At 36.7% G+C, this 24,736-nt stretch overlaps 1 protein-coding gene across 6 annotated transcripts; it reads right to left on the reverse strand.

Moving 5' to 3' along the window:
- Positions 1–558: 558 nt before the first annotated feature.
- Positions 559–24,517, reverse strand: GTF2H2 (general transcription factor IIH subunit 2). 6 transcript variants are annotated; one of them, XM_028139609.2, is made up of 16 exons: positions 24,499–24,517; positions 22,243–22,330; positions 20,395–20,472; positions 20,035–20,071; positions 19,756–19,842; positions 19,129–19,179; positions 18,747–18,801; positions 16,097–16,202; positions 14,599–14,689; positions 14,343–14,430; positions 13,771–13,878; positions 9,651–9,714; positions 7,839–7,942; positions 5,848–5,950; positions 3,231–3,270; positions 559–1,281 (listed from the first exon to the last, which is right to left on the reverse strand). In XM_028139609.2, exons 2-16 carry the CDS (start codon positions 22,296–22,298, stop codon positions 1,162–1,164), a joined length of 1,188 nt encoding a protein of 395 aa, XP_027995410.1. In that variant the 5' UTR covers positions 22,299–22,330; positions 24,499–24,517; the 3' UTR covers positions 559–1,161. The 6 variants fall into 6 exon arrangements, with proteins under 6 accessions (XP_027995410.1, XP_054571156.1, XP_054571155.1 ...); XM_054715181.1 differs by lacking the exon at positions 24,499–24,517 and adding an exon at positions 24,366–24,488; XM_054715180.1 differs by lacking the exon at positions 24,499–24,517 and adding an exon at positions 24,128–24,488.
- Positions 24,518–24,736: the final 219 nt, after the last annotated feature.

Here is a 24,736-nt window from a genome sequence, read left to right on the forward strand (position 1 = left end):
ATCGACACGACCTCAACCTCTTTCCTTTTTCTGCCCTACCCTCACTTTCCAGCACCTCCCAAATAAAGGAACAATACTTTCATCTTTGCCTCAGGTTCTACTTTAAAAAAAAAATTATCTTTATTGTTGAAAGTATTACAGATGTTCCGTTTTTTCCCCATTGACCTCTTCTAGCCCACATCTACCCCCCACCCAGGCCTTCACTACACTACTGTCTGTGTCCATGGGTTATGCATATATGCATATAAGTTCTTTGGTTAATCTTTTCCCACCCACCCACCCCCAGAGGTTCCAAGTTAAGAAATTATGCAGATTGTAATTTCTGGGGTAACCACTAAAAGAATAAAAATAAAGTATGTAATTTCCAAGCTAGCTGAAGAAAAACCTAGAATAGTATAAAAGAATCAATCCAAAAAAGGCAAGAAGAGAAAAATAAAGATGGAATAGTTAAAATAAAATAAAGTGAGATGAGAGATTTAAACCCAAATATATCACTAGACATTAATTTCATAACTATTGATTAATTTTTTAAAATATATATATATTTTATTGATTTTTTACAGAGAGGAAGGGAGAGGGATAGAGAGTTAGAAACATCGATCAGCTGCCTCCCACACACCTCCCACTGGGGATGTGCCCACAACCAGGGTACATGCCCTTGACCAGAATCGAACCTGGGACCCCCCAGTCCGCAGGCCGACGCTCTAGCCACTGAGCCAAACCGGCCAGGGCTGATTAATTTTTATCTTACATTGAATTAACACTTATACTTAATTTCTTTTTATACTAAAAATCAATAAAACTAAATCACTGAAAATTATAAATTATAAATATAATAATGTAACTCAATGGGGGGGAGAGGACATATTTAATACTTTCACCAATAAAGAATTATTTTAAAAAAAGAAAACATTATAACTCAAAATAATAGAAAACAAGATTAACTAAAAGAACTACTATTGAATTCCAGGGATTTCTGTGGCAGGACACAAATTTTAAAATTTAATAAAATATTACATTTTCTTAGCAAAAAAGTTTTTTAAGTAAGATTTTCCTTTTGAACTGCTTTTCATGTTTTAATTGGAGCTTCTTCTAAAGAATCATTTTGTTTACAGTTGCAAGTTTCTTTTTAACACATACAATGTGTACTATATGCTGGAATCAAATACCTGAAGGAGTTGGAATATTATGAATACAGCCAGGACAACAATGGAGAGAGTCATGAACAAAAACATCACAGTCCACACAGAAAACATTTTGGCACACAGTGCAATGATAGACCTGCAGTGAAAAGAAGAAAAGTAAATTTAAAAAGCAGTTTCTAAACGTAAGCAGAGCATACCTAGAAGACACTAAAAGTGCTTTGCTCTTTTATAGGTCTTATCAATTTTCCCCATCTACATTATTTCTTCCAATGTATTATATGTTCTCAAATCTAAGGTGACTATTTTTTTCCAAAAATATTCCTTAGAAACAAAGAAATAACTTTGTCTTTGAGAACTAAAGTCCCTTCTATTATGTGACACTCTCAATTATTTCATTTTAAGTAAGTATTTGGGGAAGACACAAGCTTGAAATTAGCACTAGTTTTGAATGCTTAGAGAGGTCATTTGACTGGTTCAATTAAAAAGAGAAGCACTATGGGGGTGGAGGGTGAAGGTGGAAGAGGGTATGGGGGGATAAGTGATGATGAAAAAATAAAATAAAGGAAAATTAAATAAATTCTTTTAAAAAGGAGAAGCACAACAATATAACACAGATTTAGTTATTCCTTCGGTAATGACCTCACCAATTGCAAAAGTTACATTACGCTTTTAAACCACTAAAGAATATGGCAAAAGACACATGTGAGACAAATAAAAAGAAAAAACTCGATCTCGCTCATGTTGGGCCTCAGAGGGAGGGGAGGAGAGGGTGGGGGTCGGGGGGAGAGATCAACCAAGGGACTTGTGTGCATGCATACGAGCCTAACCAATGGTTAAGGACAACAGGGGTGTGGGGGAATCCGTGGGGAGGGGTGGGGGATGGGAATGGGGGGATGAGGACAAATATGTGACACCTTAATCAATAAAGAAATTAAAAAAAAAAAAAGAAAAAACTCATTATTCTATTAGTATTAATTAGTAAATTATTTAACTGGGTAAAACTTCCAGAGCAGCATCATACACAGATTCAAAAATCATTAAATCTTAAACAGCACAGAAGTAAAACTGTCAAATATGCCCTTGCTGGTTTGGCTCAGTGGGTAAGAGCATCGGTCTGTGGACTGAAGGGTCCCAGGTTTGATTCCAGTCAAGGGCACATGCCCAGGTTGGGCTCGATCCCCAGTAGGGGGCTTTCCAGATGATCAATGATTTCATCACTGATGTTTCTATCTCTGAGCCCTCTCCCTTCTTCTTTGAAATCAAGAAAAATATATTTAAAAACAAACGAACAAATCAAAAAGTGAGTCCAGTGAGGATGAAGCTACTGACATCAAAGAGGCATGTAAAACTTAATAAAATTGTTTGATGAAATGTGACAGAATAAACAAGCAATCGTTCCCACTAACATTTTATATAGTTTACTAGAGGCCCGGTGCACGCAATTCTTGCACGGGTAGGGTCCCTAGGCCTTGCCAGCGATCAGGGCCGATCAGGGCCTTCATTCCAAGCCGCCCCCTGGTGATCAGAGCACGTCATAGCGAGTGAATGAACTCCCGAGGGGACACTTTGCATATTAGCCTTTTATATAGATAATGCATAGTTTTAAATATGAACAAGCAACTAAATTAATAAAAAATTAAAACTAGACAATTATCTATCTTACTTGTATCTTTATATAAGTTTATACATTCAAATTGGCCCCTTTCAAAAAATTTAAAAATATTTTCTTATTGGCAAAATGGGGGAATAACCTTTGATCTGTGGCCATCTTAAGTGGTAACTTCACTTCAAAATGTGTTATGGCAGCGCTTAAAGCACAATACAGAGAAAAAATATTTACTATTTCCAAACTAAATGCAGTTTAGCTTGCAAACTGAAGACAGTTTAAAGTAATACAATATCTTTGTAGCAAAATTAGAATGCAGAATGACAAACAAATGTTTAAACTATTGTGCTCCATTTTATCTCTACCTATTATTATACTTCAGAGGAATAACCTGATAGTAGTTTGCTCTTCAATAATCTACTGAAAACTTGTAATATTTCTTGTACAATACTTAATATTTAGAAAGTACATAAACTTACATGTTGGTCTTTCAATTCCCCCTGACATCCGTAACAAAATCTGAAAAAGTTTAAGAATCATTTTGTTTAGAATTAACTCATTAAAATAGTTCAGCAAAAGCTCATTAACAATTAATTAATAAGTAATTTTACTTACAATTAATTTACACATGACTTTTACAAGAAAGAGTTAAGAATACCAGTAATTTAAGGAATTCCATGGTAAATCCAGTCATCTAACAGTCAGCCCAAAATTGTACTTTAAAAAAAATTTGCCAAAACCGGTTTGGCTCAGTGGATAGAGCGGCGCCTGCGGACTGAAAGGTCCCAGGTTCGATTCCGGTCAAGGGCATGTACCTTGGTTGCGGGCACATCCCCAGTAGGGGGTGTGCAGGAGGCAGCTGATCAATGTTTCTCTATCATCGATGTTTCTAACTCTCTATCCCTCTTCCTCTCTGTAAAAAATTAATAAAATATATATTTAAAAAAAAAAAAAAATTTACTTTTCTTCAAGAAGGAAGTTGATCCTAGTGATTTCAGCCCATGCATTAAACAGGAGGCAATATAAATGTGTAGATTTCATGTTTTCTAAAGGGAACTTAAAAATTACTGCAACATGTTATCTATAAAAGTGGTTTATGCCACATGAACAGAATCATAAGTTTGGTTTTGGTACTTTTGTTCCTCTTTGTATTCATCTGTATAGAATTTCCAAATTCAAAATGAGAATAAAAACTGTTCTGTATCAAATCATCTAAACAATAAATGTTACATTTTAAAAGCAGAAAAAAAAAAAAGTACTTTTATTCTCATCAAGGTTAAACATAAGATGCTTTCTCAATTGGGATTATACAAGGGAATTAAACCCTACAGAAAATTATTTAAGTGACTATTTTTCACCCCTCCCAAAGATATAGACAGCTGGTACAATTCTAGATAAACAGGAAAGGACTTAATTTATTACATATAATAGATGCTTATAGGCTTAATTTTCAAGGAATGATTTAGAGTTAATAATTCTCAAAACTTATTACAAAAAAAGTAACAGTTCCCTGCCTATTCACCCCACACTTCATTTCCAGTTCCCCAGAGCAAACACCTTCAAAACTTTTGTCTGATAGTTACCTATGCTTATAGTGCTATCTCGGTTTTTTCATAGGCATTAGCTATGAACCTCTTACTACGGAAGATGAGAATTTAATTCTCTTTTAACCCTCTTGAACCAACAGCATGTACATGTATAACTAATGTCATTCTCAATTCTATGTAGTTAAATCATCTTAGGTAGAACAATATTAAATATTTAGTTTATTATGACTATATAAACATTCAGTTGAGACGTGTAATATAACTTTTCCTCTCTTTAAAACATTTTTTCCTCACCCTAACCAGTGTGGTTCAGTTGGCTGAGCATATCTCATGCACCAAGAGATCGCTGATTCCATTCCTGGTCAGGCCACATGCCTGGGTTATGGGCTCAATCCCTAGTAGGGGGCATGAAGGAGGCAGCGGATCAATGTTTCTCTCTCTCCCTTCCTCTCTCTAAAATCAATAAAAACATATAGTTTAAAAATAATTTAAAAACATTTTTTCCTAGTTAATTATTATAGTTATTCACAAGCTTAGTTTTCTTTGGAATTACCATTACCTTAGCCCCAACCCTTCCCTGAGAATACTAAAGATCCTCTCATTATGTGCAACCACATCAGGAATTACATAGCTTTTGTCCGCTTGGTGACATTTCTCCTGGAACATTTTGACCTTCTCCAAACTGGACTGATCATTCTCCACATGACACGTGACACTCAAGAGACATTCTGGGGTTTCCCTTTATCATCATCATAGGCTTTTCCTTAGCCAATGTTGAATTAGATACTCCTATTCTCTTTCATTCATTCCCTGTTCCTTTGAAGCATCTCTTCTACAACTACCTCAGAAAATCTCTTTTTGAGACCTTACAAGTCTAAAAATGCCTTTATTCTACCTACATTTAATTGATATCTTGACTGGATATATAACTTAGGTTGGTAATAGTTTTCACTATACATTTTGAAAGAAATTGCTCCTTGTCAGCATCCAATGTTACTGATGAGAAGCCAAATATTTTAAATTCCAGATTATGTGACCTAATTTTTCTTTTCCAGAAATGTTTAGATTTTATATTTTGCTTCATAAGCTGAAATTTCACAATTATATACTTTAGTGTGGGTGTTTTCCTTCAATAGGCCTCTCAATCCAGAAAGTTTTGTCCTTTAATAGTAGAAAATGCCCTTGAACTATTTATCTTCAACTCTTCATTTGATCTTTTCTTTATTTTCATATTATTTTGACATTAGACCTTCTGGATAAATTCTCCAGTTTTACACCATGGAAATTAGCAAATGCTAAAAATCAGGGCTTTTTTCTTTGTTCTTTTTAGAGAGCTGGTCTACTAGTATACCACCATAGATGGGTTTAGGGCAACTAATAGACTTCTGGAGATCCAGATCTATTTAATGAGTCATTTCAGTCATAACCAAGGCATTATATCTTGTTTTTTAAAGTTAGAAATAATTTTGCCCAGGTTAATATAACTAAAATGTAGTAATAATGTATTCAAACATTACCTTACAACATAAATTTATCAAAATGCATATACCTTTCGCCATTATGTTCTTCTAGGGGAATTTCTTGAAAAGCATCCAAAGGAAATAAATGATGATAAGACCGTGCCAAATGGGGAGCAGACACCAAAGTAAGACCTGACATGACAGCAGAGAGACATATTAATAGCCCAAACCTCATAAAGACAATGGTTGAACTGTCAAATGATATAACTGAGGCTAAGTATTTTCAAGTGTGTTTTTTTTTCCAATTGCAACTATTCATTTCTTCAGTTTACCTGTGACCATAAAAGGAGATTCCAGAATAGATGGAGTCTTAGTTCTGTCACTAAGTGTGTGACCTCTCTTTCCCTATTTGGTCACTTATAAATAAAATAAAATTCTACAATTCTATTAATTTAATGCCTCATTCTTCTTATATATATTTACTTTATGAAGTTAAGAGTTGTAAAAATGTCTATCAGACTTGCTGCATTTCCTTTAAAGAATATGCTTTGTGCAAATCAAAACAACGAGGTACCATCTCACACCTGTCAGAATGGCTATTATCAACAAATCAACAAACGGCAAGTGCTGGCGAGGATGCAGAGAAAAAGGAACCCTCATGCACTGATGGTGGGAATGCAGACTGGTGCAGCCACTGTGGAGAACAGTATGGAGTTTCCTCAAAAAACTAAAAATGGAACTTCCATTTGACCCACTAATCCCACTTCTAGGACTATATCCCAAGAAATCAGAAACACCCATCAGAAAGGATATATGCACCCCCATGTTCATAGCAGCACAATTTAACATAGCTAAGATTTGGAAACAGCCTAAGTGCCCATCAGCAGATGAGTGGATTAAACAACTGTGGTACATCTACACAATGGAGTACTACACTGCTGTAAAAAGGATCTCACCCTAGCTGGTTTGGCTCAGTGGATAGAGCATAAGACTGTGGACTGAAGGGTCCCGGGTTCGATTCTGGTCAAGGGCACATGCCTGGGTTGTGGGCTTGATCCCCAGTAGGGGACGTGCAGGAGGCAGCCAATCAACAAGTCAGTCAGAGAAAGTTAAATATCACATGATCTCACTCATTTGTGGATTATAATGAACAACATAAACTGATGAACAAAAACAGATCCAGAGACAGAGAAGCATCGATCAGACCGTCAAACCTCAGAGGGAAGGTAGGGGAGGGTGGGGGTAAGGGGGAGAGATCAACCAAAGGACATGTATGCATGCACATAAGCCTAACCAATGGACACAGACAACAGGGGGGTGAGGGCATGAGTGGGGGGGGGGGGGCAATGCGGGGATAAGGACATATATGCAATACCTTAATCAATAAAGAAATTTTAAAAAAATTAAAATTAAAATAAATAAATAAATAAATAAATAAGATTATGCTTTGTTCAGAAAGAGAATCAGGAAACTCTTCTGGAATGTCATGTTTGTTCTTAGAAATGGAGTACTGGGCACTCAATAAAAAGTACTCTAGCCCAGCCAGGTGGCTCAGTTGGAGCATTGTCCCGTACACAAAAAAGGTTGTGGGTTCAATTCCTGGGTCAGGGCACATACCTAGGTGGTGGGTTCCCTCCTGGTCGGGGCATACAGTAGGTCATGCTTCTCTCTCTCCCTGCCCTTTCTCTCTCTCTCTCAAATCAATTTAAAAAAATATCCTCAGGCAAAGACAGACTATGGAATCTCAGAAGGAAGGGGAGGGTGGGTGGGTGGCAAGAGATCATCCAAAGACCTTGGACACATACAATAGAGTGGTCAAGTCTGGGAGTGGGGGTGGGTAGTGAGCGGAGGGCCAGAAGAGGTCAATGGGGGCAGGGGGGTGGGGAAGGGGACATATGTACTACTTTCAACAAAAAATAATTTTAAAAAATAAATAAAATAAAAAAGTAATTTATTTCTCTTCTCACATTAAATCTAGAAACATAGGCAGAGCTTAATATTTACATCTATTTTAACAGCAATATAGGTGAGAGTTTATTAAAAATTAGTTTGCTGAATTAATAAATAGTTGGTTTCTTACCACAGATTTTACATTCAACAGGAAGCTCACAATACTTTGCCCGACATTGTGGGCAGAAATAGCCTCCTAATGTAAGTCCTGGCTCAGTATTGCTATCCAAATGCCTGTGGGGAGAAAAACATTACCTTAAAAACATGATATATAAAGATGTGAAAAGTTAGAGCAAAAGGAAGTATGCTACCTTGATTTTAAAATCTTATGATTGTTTCATAGCTCACTTATGTTCATTTTGAGGTTCAATTGTTTCACTTATGTTCATTTTGGGGGTTTTTCCTGTCTGCATTTTTGTTTTGAATAGTTTCCATTATTGTCTTTGAATTTACTAATCTTTTCTTCTTCAGTGACTAATTTGCTGTTAAATTTTTCATCTTACAAACTGTATTTTTCATCTCTAGAAATCTGAATTGGTTTTTTCCCCCCTATCTTCCACGTCTCTTATCATGCTCATGTTCTTCTCTACTTTCCTGAACATATGGAATATACACATACATACATACTTACCTATCTTTTAACACTTTGTTTACTAATTCTGTCAATTGTGTTATTTCTGGATATGTTTCCATTCTGTGATTTTTTCCCCCCCTTATTTGGGTATTTTCTGACTTCTTTGCCAGCCTGGTAATTTTTGACTGGCTGCCAGACATTGTGAATTTTGCTTTGGGGTGGTGGACTTTTTTGTATTCCCTTAAATATGGTAGGCTTCTACTGAAATATACGTAAGTAACTTGGAATATGTTGATCTGTTCAAGATTTGCTTTTAAGTTTGTTAGGCTGCCCAGAGCAGCTGTTAGTCTAGTGTTAATTTGGTTCCATTACTGTGGACTCTGTTCAATGCTTATTATGTTAAGAGGTCTCTCCAAACTGACTGGTGGGGACATAAACTACGCTCTGCCCCGTGTGAGCTCTAGGGATTGTCCTGCCTGCTCCTGTCCACTGTCTCTTCCCATAGCCCCAGGAATTTGGCCACAGTGACACATGGGGAAGTCCCTGTAGATCTTGAGAGCTGTGTGAAGCTCTTTACTCGCTAGTACTCTGTCCTACAAAATAACAGCCATTTCAGCCTTCCCAAACTCTGAACTTGGTTATTTCAACTGAGCAAGACCTCCAGGCTCTGGGGGGTTTTCCTTCCCTATACTACAGCCTGGAAATTCTCTCTCGACAGTGAACTGCAATCATAGGGCCCATATTTTTTGTTTCCCTTCTTTTAGAGATTCTTATCTGCACTACCTGTTTCCAATATCTGAAAACTGTTGTTTTATACATTTTGTCTGGTTTTCTGGCAGGAGTCAAGAGGGTAAATCCAGTCCCTGTTACACCTTTATAGCTGGAGACAGCAGTCTTTTTTGTAATATTTAAAAATTACTTTCTTAAATTTACTCGTAGTTTTACAATTATGTAAAATGTAAAGCTCCAAAGTTAAAACAAGGTATACTCAGAAAAGTCTATGATCTATCTCTTTGCCTTTCTCCACAAACCTAGGTAAACATTTTTTAGTTTTCCCTTTTGATTTCCATTACTATTTTTATTATTAATACAAGCAAGTATGTAAATCTACTCTAATTTCCTCCCTCTTCTTAGATAACTGGTAGCATACTATACACTTTTCTCTATCTTATTTTACTTAGTAATATATCCTAAATATTACTGCATAGGAGTATAGAGAGATAGTTCTCACTCCTTTTTACAGCTATATAGAATGTAATCTTTTACAAAAGCCATTAAATTTCAAGCCCATCTTTTTCATTTGTAACTTATAGAAGGGAATTAAAACTATAAAAACATCATCACTGACAGTTTCAGGTTTTTACTTACACCATGCTGAAAGAGGGCTTTGCATCTTGATCAGACAGAGAAGCAACGGTATGCTGAGGAAATCCTTCATAGAAGAAAATGTATTACTTGCTTTTTCCAAGCAAATAACAAAATTCTAGGACCAGAAACTAAAAATGTTCCGAACACAAAGACCACAAAGTTGTACAAAAGTTCTCTTTACTGCCTTTGGGTATGTTTAATGTAGCATTGTCAAACTGACTGTAATTCCAGTTTACAAGAAAAATTAAAATGGAGGAAATGGGAGACAGATCTGTCCACACATATGGCCTCAGATTCTCAAGTTCATATCTATATTTTCTAATTTAATAACAACACATACTGCTTTTTAAGAAGAAAATGTAATTTTTAAATAGATTCTGATACAATAGAGGAATCTATTGCTTAATCTACTTTGACTTTATATAAAAATATATGTCTCTGTTTAAAATTTTGGAATGAAAGAAACCAAGATGGCGGCATAGGTAAACACCTAAACTGCTGCCTCACACAACAATTTCAAAACTACAACTAAAAGACAAAACGGACATCATCCAGAACCACAGGAAAGCTGGCTGAGTGGAAATTCTACAACTATAAGGAAAGAGAAAAGCACATTGAGACTCATAGGAGCTGCAAAAAAATGAGGTACAGAGACACGCACGCGGAGAGGTCAGGCAACTGAGTACGCGGCTGGCTTTCTCAAGCGTGAGGGAGACAAAAGCTCCCGACTGCTGAACTCCAGTTCTGGGCGAGACTCTGGGGACCCAGACTCATACGGGGTGAAACTGGACTGTCAGAAAGAGAAAAGCACACTGAGACTCAGAGGAACTGCGGAAGGCAGAGGTCCGGAGGCGCGTGTGCGGAGAGGGTGGGCAACTGAGTATGTGGCTGGCTTTCTCAAGCGGGAGGGAGACAAAAGCTCCTGACTGCTCTGAACTCCAGTTCCGGGCGAGACTCTGGGGATCCAGACTCATTCGGGGAGAAACTGGACTGTCTGGCAGCGGGCAAAACTCAAGGGTGGCTTTCTTTCAGAAGTGCGTGCAGCAATTACTGCAGGACACTGAGAGCCAGGGGTCTATTAGGGCAGGACTGACGGGAAGTCAATGCTGTCTGCTCCACCCTGAGACTCCGCCCCATCTAAGCTGAGCACAGAGGCTTTTGCAAGTCTTGTCTCATAAGGGTGTCTTCAGCACAGAAGTTCTCCCAGCGTAGACACAGCTGATCCTCACAGCCAATTGACCTGGAGGTCAATTTCTCCCAGTGATACCAACAACAATCAAGGCTTATCTACAACAAGACTGTGCACACAGCACAAAAAGGGGTGCACCAAGAGTGTCCACCTTAGGTAATGGGGGAGGCTGAGCCACTGGTCCCTATAGGACACCTAGCACACAAAGCCACTCTATCAACTCAGGGAAGCAGCCAAAATGCAGAGACAAAGAAAGAGATCACAAACGAAAGAAATAGAGGAAAGCAAACGACTGGATATAGAGTTCAAAACCACGGTTATAAGGTTTTTCAAAAATTTCCTAGAAAAGGCCAGTAAACTTAGCGAGACCCTTGAGGATATGAAAAAGGACCAACTCGAAATTAAACATACACTGACTGAAATAAAAAATATTATACAGAGATCTAACAGCAGACTAGAACATCGCAAGAACCAAGTCAAAGATTTGAAATACAAAGAAGCAAAAAACACTTAACCAGAAAAGAAAAAAGAAAAAAAGAATCAAAAAATATGAAGATAGTATAAGGAGCCTCTGGGAAAACTTCAAGTGTACCAACATCCGAATTATGCGAGTGCCAGAAGAAGAGAGAGAGCAAGATATTCAAAACCTATTTGAAGAAATAATGACAGAAAACTTCCCCCACCTGGTGAAAGAAATAAACTTACAAGTCCAGGAAGCACACAGAACCCCAAACAAAAGGAATCCAAAGAGGACCACACCAAGACACATCATAATTAAAATGCCAAGAGCAAAAGACAAAGAGAATATTAAAAGCAGCAAGAGAAAAACAGTTAGTTACCTACAAGGGAGCACCCATACGATTGTCAGCTGATTTCTCAACAGAAACTATGCAGGCCAGATGGGAGTGGCAAGAAATATTCAAAGTGATGAATAGCAAGAACCTACATCCAAGATTATTCTACCCAGCAAACCTATCATTCAGAATTGAAGGTCAGATAAAGAGCTTCACAGATAAGAAAAAGCTAAAGGAGTTCATCACTGCCAAACCAGTATTACATGAAATGCTGAAAGGCATTCTGTAAGAAGAGGAAGAAGAAGAAAAAGGTAAAGATAAAAATTATGAACAACAAATACCTATCAACAAGTGAATCTAAAAACCAAGTGAATAAAAAATCTGATGAACAGAATAAACTGGTGAATATAATAGAATCAGGGGCATAGAAAGGGAGTGGACTGACAATTCTCGGGGGGGAAGGAGAGTGGGGGGTGTGGTAAGAGACTGGACAAAAATTGTACACCTATGGATGGGGACAGTGTGGGGGGGGTAAGGGCAGAGGGTTGGGCGGGAACTGGGTGGAGGGGAGCTATGGGGGGAAAAAAGGAACAATTGTAATAATCTGAACAATAAAGATTTATTAAATTTAAAAAAATAAAATTTTGGAATATCCAAACACATGTAGTGTGCTTTTCACATATATTTTTCAATTTGAAGACAAACCCAAGAAAAGTATAAACCATAAACAAAAAGATATTTTATTATATAAAAATGTTAAGCCCTAGCCGGTTTGGCTAAGTGGATAAAGCGTCAGCCTGCGGACTCAAGGATCCCAGGTTCAATTCCGGACGGGGGCATGTACCTTGGTTGTGGGCACATACCCAGTGGGGGGTTTGCAGGAGGCAGCTGATCGATGCTTCTCTCTCATCAATGTTTCTAATTCTCTATCTCTCTCCCTTTCTCTCTGTAAAAAATCAATAAAAATATATATATATTTTTAAAATGTTAAATATATGTACATATCAAAACAAATTTAAGTAAAGGTAAATGACCAACTGAAAAAATATTTACATCAGGTGATAGAAAATGGGTTGATATTCCCAAATGGCTCTAACAAATTCATTTGAAGAAAAAATTATTGTAAGATTAAACAACTTTAAAATGGGCTAAAAAAATGTATCATATCAAAAAAGATTAGCTAACATACTATCTAAAATGTATTGAGTGTTGCCCAGGCGATGTGTCTCAGTGGCTGAGTGTCGGCCCATGAACGAGGAGGACACATGCCGGGGTTGTAGGCTTGCTCCCCAATAGGGGGGTGCATGAAGCAGCTGATCAATGATTCTATTTCTATCTCTCTATCTCTCTCCCTTCCTCTTTCTAAAATCAATAAAAATATATTAAAATGTACTGGGTGTTTATATCAACCATTATTCTAAATGCTTCATCTGCATTAACTCAATCCTAGCAAATCACAAGATGGATACTAATCTCATTTTACAGATGAGGAAATAGGAAAGAGCTCTTGACCAGTACTATAAATGCCCCAAAACAAGGCAGAAAAGCATTCCATTTTCACTTACAGGTAAAAAAAAAAAAAATGCATATTAAGCAAGGAGATTCTTCTTATATTTAAAAATTGTATCTTTTTAAGTATAAATGTAATAAATGTTTATTATAAATTTTTTAGAAAATAAAGGAAAACAATTTTTTTTTACATGATGCAAAACCCATCATTCTGTTTCCTGAAAAAAATCACATTGAGCAATTTGATGTAACTTCTACAACCTTCTGTGTCTTTTCAATTTGTATGACACAGCTTTGATCAAACAGTACTAAGGGTTTTGTAGCTTATTTGTTAAATTTCCTAGTATAAAAATGTTTCTATAAATGCAGTGTCTTTATACATTTCACTCCATTGTAACAATAAAAGAAAGCCAGTAGTGTTCTCTGAGTGACAGGACTACAAATGGTTTTAATTTTCTTTTTATATCTATTTTCCAAATTGCTTCAACAGCATAATTTTCTCTAATTATAAAACACTTGAGTTTTATAATTAAATGTTAAAATAACTTGTGCAAATAAAAATAGAAAGTCTAGTTTAAGCCAAAAAAATATATATATGTTAAATGTCTATTTTAAAATTAACACTTACCCATACGAATCAGTGAGCACTCCGAACTCGAGCTAGCAGGAGGAGGACTAACATGATGTGTTAGCAATTCTTTGTAATGGCTTTCATCTAAAATAACATGGTATGTGCCTAACAAGATAAAAAGCAAAATAAAATAAAATCTGCTTTCCAGAGAGAACAATGAATTACATAATTTCTATGTATTTCTATAAACACATTTAAGTTAAATTATCATTTTTCAAAAAACTTATTTAAATAATATCTTTACTTGTCTTCTCTAGGAATAATTATAATTACAATTTAATTAAAGTCAAGTTATAAGATCTTTACAAAGTATTACATATAATGAAATTTCTAGCTTTTCAAGAGTTATACAGCCTCTGCACATTGACATAATTTCTGAAAATTCCTTGCATTTTGAGATATCAACAGAATCAATGATATATTTAAAATGACTACCCATATTTTGGACATCAGGACATGAACTGTTTAATTAAAGCTTTAAAAAAGGCTAAAACATCCTAATTTAAGTAATAGCTTGTTACTTCTTACATAGTAATTATGAGTAAATATTGAAGATTCTAGATATATACCGCCAGTTTCACGAGCAAGTACAGTGCAAACCCGAACCTCTGCAGACAATCCAATAACAGACACTCTAATTTTAGCTGTCTTTAGGGTCTTCATAAAATCCAAGGAAATGGATGGTTTTGGGGGGAAGAAAAAAAGAGCATTGAACAATTAATGTTTGAAAAATAAACAGAATGCTCTGAAAACTTGTAATAAATTCACTACAGAATTTTCTTTAGAGTTGTAATTTTGGTTGTGATTATAAAATTATTGATCTACCTTGATTAGGTCATAGATATTAGATGGATCACAAGTTGTGAGGCTGCTAAAGATGACTAGGACTTCTCTACTTGTATGCCCAGGCATGTGTCTAAAGAAAGATAAAATACAATCCAATTAGGTACAACAAATTACACCAATGAAAATTTTACCCAAAAAGGACAGTATTCATGGTTTATAAATTTAGACTACAGAATATCTCATTTGTTTCAACACTGCAAAAGGAATTGAAAATTATTTTAAGTTCTGGGGATAGAGAGATAAACAAGACTGACATAGGTTCTTGACATCATGAATCTTATATTCCAGTAGATTAGTTTCATACAAAATCTAAATGGTACATTAGAAAGTACAAATAATACCATATGGATCAATTTTAAGGTGTATACATGTGGCCTGACAACAGTAATGTACTTCTTTTTTAAAGTTCAGGGTGATTCAGTCATAATTATCATAATAAACATTAATTTTTATAAATCATTTAATTAAATGATGGCTTATGGACTTTTAAGACGTGATAAGCAGTTATCCCCTATACTAAATAGAGATTTCTATGCTTTTAGGAGCAACTTTATCAGTTAATTATAGCCTACCTGCTTATATCTTCCATATTAGGCTCTTAGCTTTCACTTGTGGATGCTGCTACGGTGCCTACCTTATTACACATATTACTTTCTCATCTACTTTGAAACTAGAAAAATATCTATTATATAAAGGTATAAAAACCTGAGTCAGGACAGATTAGCCAGGGACAAAATATATGAGCTTTAACTATACTGAATACTTCCTCTTGGGTCTAAGTTATATTCCATATAGCTGAACTTGTTGGAAAAGAGTGCTATTAATTTACAGATTACAAAATCTATATATATAAAAGCCTAAGCGACTGGCCAACCAGCCAATTGTTCGACCAGCCAACCGGTAGCTATGACGTACACTGACCACCAGGGGCAGATGTTCAACACAAGAGTGGAAACCACAGGCATGGAAACATGGAACAGACTGATGAATCTCAGAGGGAAGGGGGGGAAGAGATTAACCAAAGATCGTATATGCATACTAGAGGCCTGTGCCCTCTAGCAATCCAGGATCCCTCGGGGGATGCCGGAGAGCCAGTTTCAGCCTGATCCCCACAGACCAGTCCAAGGGACCCCACTGGTGCACAAATCTGTGCACCGGGCCTCTAGTAAGCTAATAAAAGGCAATAAATATACAACAAACTCAAATTATTATACCACATTAAATTCCATATAAAATAATTTTTCAACAACATATTTCTTTTGTAATAATAATGTTGCTACAATTTTAATTATATTTTTCTAAAACCTCACCAATTAAAATATAAACACCACACTAAACATCATAAATGACGTTACATATTTCTCTTAATGATTTCATTATAGCTGGGTTTATATAGATACATATTAACATATTATCTTTTCAACAACTTTTTCAAAACACTTTGAGATCAAATATGTAATAAATATAAAACACTAACTTTAGAGTTTGCATAGCCATGTTTAAGGAGTTATAAAGAGATGGCTCTCCATGGCAGGTCATATCTACAGCTTTCTTCAAAGACGTTATGTGTTTTCTAGGGTTTCCTAAAATAGAAATGGAATAATTTACTTTTATTTATTTTTAATTTTATTTATTTTAGTTAGTTTACATTCAATATTATTTTGCATTAGTTTCAGGTGTACAGCATAGTTGTTAGACAATCATATAGTTAACAAAGTGTATCCCCTGTTAATTTACTTTTAATAAAATTCTATTTATACATTATGGAATTTATATCTCTCCCAAAATTTACATATTTATGTTAAAGAACAGAATCCTTTCAATTTATGTTTTTAGCAACTTGCATTTATGAGAGATGTTTGTTATATAAGTCTCACTTCACACTAAAATAAAATACAGTAAGTCCACACTAATGTCGTTGATAAGTTCTACGACTTTATTTTATTTTTTTAAAATATATTTTATTGATTTTTTTACAGAGAGGAAGGGAGAGGGATAGAGAGCTAGAAACACTGATGAGGGAGAAACATCGACCAGCTGCCTCCTGCACAACCCCTATTGGGGATGTGCCCGCAACCAATGTACATGCCCTTGACCGGAATCGAACCTGGGACCCTTCAGTCCGCAGACTGACGCTCAATCCACTGAGCCAAACCAGTTTCAGCAGTTCTACAACTTTAAACAAAACAATGTAAATGAGACGAAACCGATTTGGCTCAGTGGATAGAGCGTCGGCCTGCGGACTCAAGGGTCCCAGGTTCGATTCCGGGTCGAGGGCATGTACCTTGGTTGCGGGCACATCCCCAGTAGGGGGTGTGCAGGAGGCAGCTGATCGATGTTTCTCTCTCATCGATGTTTCTAGCTCTCTATCCCTCTCTCTCTTCCTCTCTGTGAAAAATCAATAAAATATATATATAAAAAAAAGGCCAACTCATTAAAAAAAAAAACAAAACAATGTAAATGAGACTGACTTTACTAATTGATATAAACAAGAGTTAAGCTCCTACAGCATCTCATCACTGCTATAATGAAATGATGCTGAACTTGATGTTATTCAAGGACCTGCTGTACAAATCACTTTTTACCTATTAGCACACATTTTAAATAATATTAACCTAGAGTGCATAACTTTTTACTTTTACTATTTCCCTATTTCATCACTTTTAAGACTAACATATGTTCACATTTTAATATCTCTGAAATCATGATGTGTCTTACCATCACTGGCAGCCACGCAGCATGTGGAAACCTATGAATGGCTATCGATGTGTTGTTGCTTCAACTGCATTATGTACACTGATTGTGCTATTCATATCAAGTTTAACTGTGATTTAAAGTGTTTTTTAGAAAGGTTATTAATACAAAAGGTTAAATCTTTATGTTGAAAGACATGGCACAGAGCAGTGAGGTGTAAATTTGTTACTAGTGAAGCAAAAATTCATTGATAGAAGAATGTCTGCAATTCTACATTTTTCTTCAGGGGAAAACCCCAAGAGCTTTACAAAACTTAAGGAGGATTTCCACAAATAGACAAAGCTGTGTTATCTTCTGTTATGGAAATAACATCATGAAAAAATTCTCCATCTCAAGCCAAGTAATACAAACAAAGGGAGGACAAACTGCCAAATTCTTTAGAATGGCTGACAAACACATTAAATCATTAAGAAGCTGATACGAACAAGTCACGTATCAATGACCTGTGTCAAAGTTTAATTGCTAGTGTTTCCTTCTTCTTTTTTTAAATCCTCACCAGAGGACATGCTTAGAGAGAAGAAAGGAGAGAGAAAGAGGGAAACATTGATGAGAGAGAGAAACATCACATGCTCTCACTGGAGATCAAACCCACAACCCAGGTATATGCCCTGACCAAGAATTGAACTGGCAACCTTTCAGTGCACAGGACGACACTCAAACAATGGAGCCACTCCAGCTGGGCGGTGTTTTCTTCTTGATGGTACCTCACAAATGATGAAATCTGAGATTCAATGAAATATAGTATTCTTCAGACATTTTCTCCTATTTTAACAGTCTTCATATTAAACAATGATAATCAAAACTCACCACGTGGCCAATGTGGCTCAGTGGTTGAGCATCGACCTATGATGGTTCGATTCCTGGTCAGGGCACATGCCTGTGTTGCAGGTTCAATCCCCAGTGTGGGGCGTGCAGGAGGCTATTGATCAATGATTCTCTCTCATCATTGATGTTTCTATCTCTCTTTCCCTCTCCTTCCTCTCTGAAATCAATAAAAATATACTTTAAATAAATAAATAAATAAATAAAACAGTTCATCTTAGCCCTGGAACATACCCAGGTTGTGGGTTCAATCTCTGGTGAGGAAACAACCAATAATGTCTCTCTCTCTCTCTCTCTTCTCTCTCTCTCAAACCAATTAAAAAAATATATATCCTTAGGTAAGGATTAAAAAAAAATAAAGATACACACACACACACACACACACACACACACACACACACACACACAAACAGTTCATGTTTGATACCAAATTTAATAGAGAACATACAGAAGGTCTAATTTTACTTCCTAAGCAACCTTTTGAATATGGTTACAAGGCTGAGTAAATAAAGCCAAATCCTTGAGTCCTGTAAAGGTAATTTTATGCATACCTGAGAGTTCTGTCAGTTTTTCAGCTCTTTTACTCTTTGTCACAATAATTCCAATCTAAAAATAAAAACAAAAGGGATTATTAATTTAACAAATTACTTTCTGGTAAGAATGTACATTAACATAAATTAGTAATTACAAAAGGAGTAACATGTGAGAAACCTTTTTTCATGATGCTTTAGACATAAATTTAGCTATGAGTACACTGTACATAATTTAACTTTTAGTGCTATCTTGTTTTTCATTGACAAATATACTAAAAACTGGTACACAGTCTGAATCACTTAATAATTCATAGAACAGATGCCCAATGTTTTAAAAATAAATTCTATTTGGCAGTAATATCAGGAATCTAATTATGAATTCCATCAATTATTTACATACCTGACTAATAGGATTTTGATCAAAATATTCCTCTACGAAGTATTCCAACAACTGTTCAAATAAAACAAAAGGAAATACCAGGTAAGAGCAAAATAACAACCACAGGGAACATATTTTGGGAAGCCTATTTATCAAGCATGATTTCTAAGTTATTAGATTTTTAAAAAATGTTCAGTAGTAAAAATATTAAATAAAAAATGATAAAATTTAGCTCTGGCCAGTGACTCGGTTAGAGCATTGTCCCAAACTCCAAAAAGGTAACAGGTTCAATCCCTGGCTGTGGTGCGCACATACAGGAGACAACCGACTGATGTTTCTCTCTCACATCCATGTCTTTCTCTCTTTCCCTCCCTTCCTTTCTCTCTAAAATCAATACAAATATATCCTCAGGTGAGGATTAAGTAAATAAAACGTATGAACTTTTTTCTCTGGAGTTTTCTAATTAATATTTTCAGACTGTTGTTGACCGTGGTAACTGAAACTGAGGCTAAGGGGGGACTACTATAATTAGCTATTTTAGTGTATCATTTTCTAAATGATCTGGTAGCACTTCTACATAGCTATAGTTTGTATTAACTCAAAAAAAAAAAAAAGAAAAGAGATTGTATGTAAAAAATTTTCTTTTACCTTTAAAGTACACGTCAGTCTATTCGGCTTTAAATCTTGGTCTTCCATTGTTCTTGATCCATCTACTACCACATAAAGATGGCGCATCTACAAAAAAAACACAAAGAAGGACAGTATTCAAATACTTTTTTGACCAAGAAGTAAAAATGGCATTTAGTACTCACATAGTCTCTATATATTTTTTAATATGTTGTTTTAAAAGGTTTGTTTATTCTATCAAGCCAGAATGCTTCTTAACCCCAAAATAGCTCTGTACCAGAAAAAGAAAAAATAACATACCATTCCAAGTCGAACTTGTCCATGGTGCTCAAATACTCTGTTAAAATTATGCAAACATTTTAATGGACTACCATATACTGCCCCCCAAAATCAAGACAATGTTTCAACTAGCCTGCATTTATTTAGTAAATTATTAACTTATGGAAGCCACATAATTATAGGCATTCTGGATAGTCCCTAAAGACCCATTTCCCTGCTGAGGTACTAGATTGCTGGTTCCTTCCCCCTGTTCAGGTTACAGGTCAGATTCCTGGAAACACTGGTGAAATTAAGTACTGAGGAGTGGGTATAGGTGCACAAGAAAAGCTTAAAGAAATATACTTTAGCTTTTGTAACATACCTACAAAAAAGTTTACATACCTTTTTCTCTTTGCTTTGAAGAGAATGTCTTCTATTGTAGCTTTAAGTGATCCTGACTCATCTTCTTTAAGAATCTCCCTATAAGCAGTAATTACTTGTTTAAAAAGATAAGCTAAAAATTTATTAACCCAACAGAAATGAAAACATATGTCCATATAAAGATCTGTATGTAAATGTTCACTGGTGCATTATTCATAACAGCCAAAAATTGTAAGCAATCTAAATGTCTATCGACTGATGAATGGATGAATAAAAATATGGTATAACAATAGAATACTATTCTCCAATAAAAAAGAATGAGTTATTGATATATGCTACATGAATGAACCTTGAAAATAGCATTTAAAAAAATTGATTTTAGAGAGAGAGGGGAAGAAAGGGAGAGAGGAAGGGAAGGAGGATGAGAGGGAAGAAGGAAGAGGGAGAGAAACATTTATTTGTTGTTTCAAATATTTATGCATTCATTGGTTTCTTCTTGTTTGTGCCCTGACCCAAGAACAAACCTGCAACCTTGCCCTGGCCGGTGTATTCAGTGGTTAGAGCATTGGTCCGTACACTGAAGGGTCAAGGGTTGCATTCCCTGTCAAGGAAGGGCACGTACCTGGGTTGCAGGATCAATCCCAGGCCCTGGTCAGGGCATGTGCAGGAGGCAATCAATCGATGTATCTCTCACACATCAATGTTTCCTCTCTCTCTCTCTCTCTATCCCCCCCTCTCTCCCTTCCACTCTCTCTAAAAAAAAAAAAAAAAAAATCAGTGGGAAAAAATATCCTCAGATTAACAAAAACAAACAACAACAAAAACCTGCAACCTTGGCATATCAGGACAACACTCTAACCATGTGAACTACTGGCCTAGTAGGAAAAACAGTATGTTAAGTGAAAGGAAGCCAGACAGAAATGACTACCTATTATATTATTACATTTACATGTAATGTCCAGAAAGGGCAAATCTATAGAGACAGAACGTAGATTAGTGGTTGGCTAGGGCTAGAGGCATAAATTGAATTAACTGTAAGTGGGCAGGAGGGATCTTACTGGGATGGTAAAAAATGTTCTAGGACCTGACAGGTAGTTCATTTGTTTGGAGCGTTATCCCAGTATAATTAGGTTGCATTCGATCCCCGGTCAGGGAAAATAAAAGAACTAATGAATGCATAAATGAGTGCAGCAACAAACCAATGTCTCTCTCTAAAAAATTTTTAATGTTCTAAAACTGATTTGTGGTGATGAATGCACAACTGAACAAATTTTCTAAAAATCACTCAGTTACACACTGGAAACAGCTCAATTTTAACCTTTGTAAAATATACTTTAATTAAGTTGTAAAAAAATGTCTAAAAGATGCCTGGCTGGTGTGGCTCAGCAGTTGAGAGTCAACCCAGGAACTAAGAGGTTGCCAGTTCAATTCCCAGTCAAGGCACATGCCCGGGTTGTGGGCTCGATTCCAGTGGGGGCCGTGTAGGAGGCAGCCAATCAATGACTTCCTCTCTCATTGATGTTTCTATCTCTTTATCCCTCTCCCCTCCTCTCTCTCTAAAAATCAATTAAAAAATATTTTTTGAGCCCTAACCGGTTTGGCTCAGTGGATAGAGCGTCGGCCTGTGGACTGAAGGGTCCCAGGTTCGATTCCGGTCAAGGGCATGTACCTTGGTTGCGGGCACATCCCCAGGAGGGAGTGTGCAGGAGGCAGCTGATCGATGTTTCTCTGTCATCGATGTTTCTAACTCTGTCTCCCTCTCCCTTCCTCTCTGTAAAAAAATCAATAAAATATGTATTTTTTTAAAAAAATATATTTTTTGAAAATGTCTAAAAGAGAAGAGAGACATTGTAATAATGCTCTACTCACCATGTTCTTTCATAGCCTCCTTCCCATCGCTTAGTTTTTTCAGGTTCTTCATCCATTTTTTCTTAAATGTATTATATTATTCAATATCCTATAAAAATCATTACATTTTAAATTTCCTAAAAATATTTGTTTTGTTGTTGAATGACATTTTTTATACAATTAAATTTGAAAAGTAAAGAGGGGAAAGTAAACATACAAAGTAAAAAAAAACAAACCCAGAATGCAAGGTCATCTTATATTCTTTGAAATTTATTCAATAATTGTTGTTGGGTGAAAATACTTTACAAAATCCTCATGGAACTTTTTCCCATCCTCAAATTTGGCACCAATAAATCTTTTATAATTTTTAAAAAACAAAAATGCATTATAGATGTGTCATAGGACAGTACCATGGATTATGATAAGTGGGTACGGGTATAGATAAAGCAAGATTAGCTACAACTAATGATTATTATAGCTGAATGATGAATATGGTGATTTATTGTACTACCCCTCCATCTTTGTGTACGTGTGAATTGTTTCATAATCAAGTTTTTAAATGAAATTTATTATTTATAAATGATAAATGCTTATGGCTCATAATTCAAAAAAATGACACACTATTAAACCTACACAGATCTCAACTATTAAAAGGGAAAAAATTTAGTAATTCAATAAATAGGTTTCATCTGTATGACTGGATTAAGGGTGATTGGTTTTTTTGCTTCTTTATTCATTTCTGTATTTTCAATACAAACCTTCATTTCTTTAATAATCAAGGACAAAACAGGTAGTAGGGGGAACCTATTAACCATAACCAAGTAATAAACATCCCATCACATCCACACCTCCACCCTCCCCAATGAAATCTCCCTCCCTACCCCACACTCACATTCTCAGCCTCCTTTGTGCATAAATGAAGGCTCAAAGGAATCCTAAGTGCCAGGACATTAAGGACAAAACAAATCCCATTGCTGGCAGAGTCAAAGATAAATTTTTATAATGAGGACCATAACCAAAACCTTACCCTCCTTTTATATTGTTTCTAAAACAGATATTTAAGAATTTGAAGAACAGACCTATAAATGGACTTCTGGAATTAAAATCTATTGACAAGTTGTACAGTGTTTTTGGCATCACTGTTTTCTGTGGCACCTATAATAATTAGATATTATTTACTAAAGCTCGAAGTCTCTCGCTGAATTAACCACTCTATGGCACTGAAAGAGACTCTTTTGTTTCAGGAAATCTGGTGATCCACTTTAACATCTTGAAGTAAAGAGAAATGATTAATTCTAACTTCTGTACTATTTCAACAGCTAACTATGTTGATGCCCTTGTAGGTTTAATGATGCGTAGTAACATAACAAACAGTGAATAAATTGAACATTTTGATTCTCCAAGCAAGTGTTTTCAATGTTTTTAAACTCCAATTCTTTAAAAAGTGGCTACTGGCATCCATCACATCACAATGTATTTTACTTTTAATTTGATACTGAATTTTCTGAAAGTTCAGAAACAAAATGAGTAGAAACTGCAAGTGGGAACACTTCTGGCTCACTGCATACAAGTACGTTTGTCTTCATTAGAGCTGCCTGCGACGGGAAATTTCAGGCACAGGACAGGTAGGAAGCTCCCCACAACTGCAGACGTTCGAAGGGAAGCTGGATGCTTCCAATGCATCCTGGAGAAAGATGTACTTGGTGACCCCTAGGTCATTCAACTCCTGTAACTTCCTAATATTCCCTCTTCTTAAAATATCACTGATCTGTTTCCTGGGAATCCAAGCCCAGAAAAGCCCAGCGTAAGCCTGTTGGTGTGCTTCCTGTCACAGGAGCTCAGAATGCTACCTGCAAACAACCGAGATCTGCACCAAACACCCAACTCGTGAAGCTCGTCCTCAGACCTGATCCTAGCCGGCGCTGAGAGACAGGCACGGGTGACCACTGTCCCGTGTTTCAGGTGTGGAACTCGAGGATCAGTGGTTCGTAACTCTCTCTCGAGGCCTCATGGCTGGAGGCAGGTCGCAACTCGAACCCAGGATCACAATTCCCAAAACTCGCGCTCTGCAGGAGGGACACTCCCCAGAGGTTTCCCCGCAGCTCCCACACAGAACTGCCCTCCTCTTCCGCACACTCCCTCACATCCTCATTCCCTAGGACGCCGGTCAGGGCAGTCAGCCTCCGGCCCGGGGAGTGAAGGCCCTTCTCGCCGCCAGCCTCCCCAGGCAGCCGGCCCACGCCTCGGCTCTGCGCGGGCCTCCACCCGTGGACTCACCGGTCCCGCCCGACGCTGCTCTGCCCGGAAGCCGCTCTGTCCGGAAGCTCCGCCCAATCCGCTCTAAGGGCGCCCCCGAAGTCCTTCCGCCGCACGCGGAGGCGTGGCAGAAAGGTTCCGACTGCTTCAAGTGCAGGTGGTGGGAACCTGACGTTCCGGGGCCGCGGCTTCCCCCAGCTGATTTCGAGGGCGCGGAGCGACCTTCTGTCCCCGCTTCCAGCTAACGAAGAGGCGACAA

The sequence above is a fragment of the Eptesicus fuscus genome, chromosome 4 (genome assembly GCF_027574615.1).
Source record: "Eptesicus fuscus isolate TK198812 chromosome 4, DD_ASM_mEF_20220401, whole genome shotgun sequence".
NCBI classification, from domain to species: Eukaryota; Metazoa; Chordata; class Mammalia; order Chiroptera; family Vespertilionidae; genus Eptesicus; species Eptesicus fuscus.

What these genes read in the sequence shown, in the direction of transcription:
- GTF2H2 (XM_028139609.2), bottom strand. Translation starts at nt 22,298, where the DNA reads ATGGATGAAGAACCTGAAAAAACTAAGCGATGGGAAGGAGGCTATGAA. An exon ending in AAAACTGACAGAACTCTCAG is followed by an intron (nt 16,203 to 18,746) that starts GTATGCATAAAA and finishes TTTCTATTTTAG; the next exon opens with GAAACCCTAGAAAACACATA. An exon ending in ATATCTATGACCTAATCAAG is followed by an intron (nt 14,431 to 14,598) that starts GTAGATCAATAA and finishes GATTTTATGAAG; the next exon opens with ACCCTAAAGACAGCTAAAAT.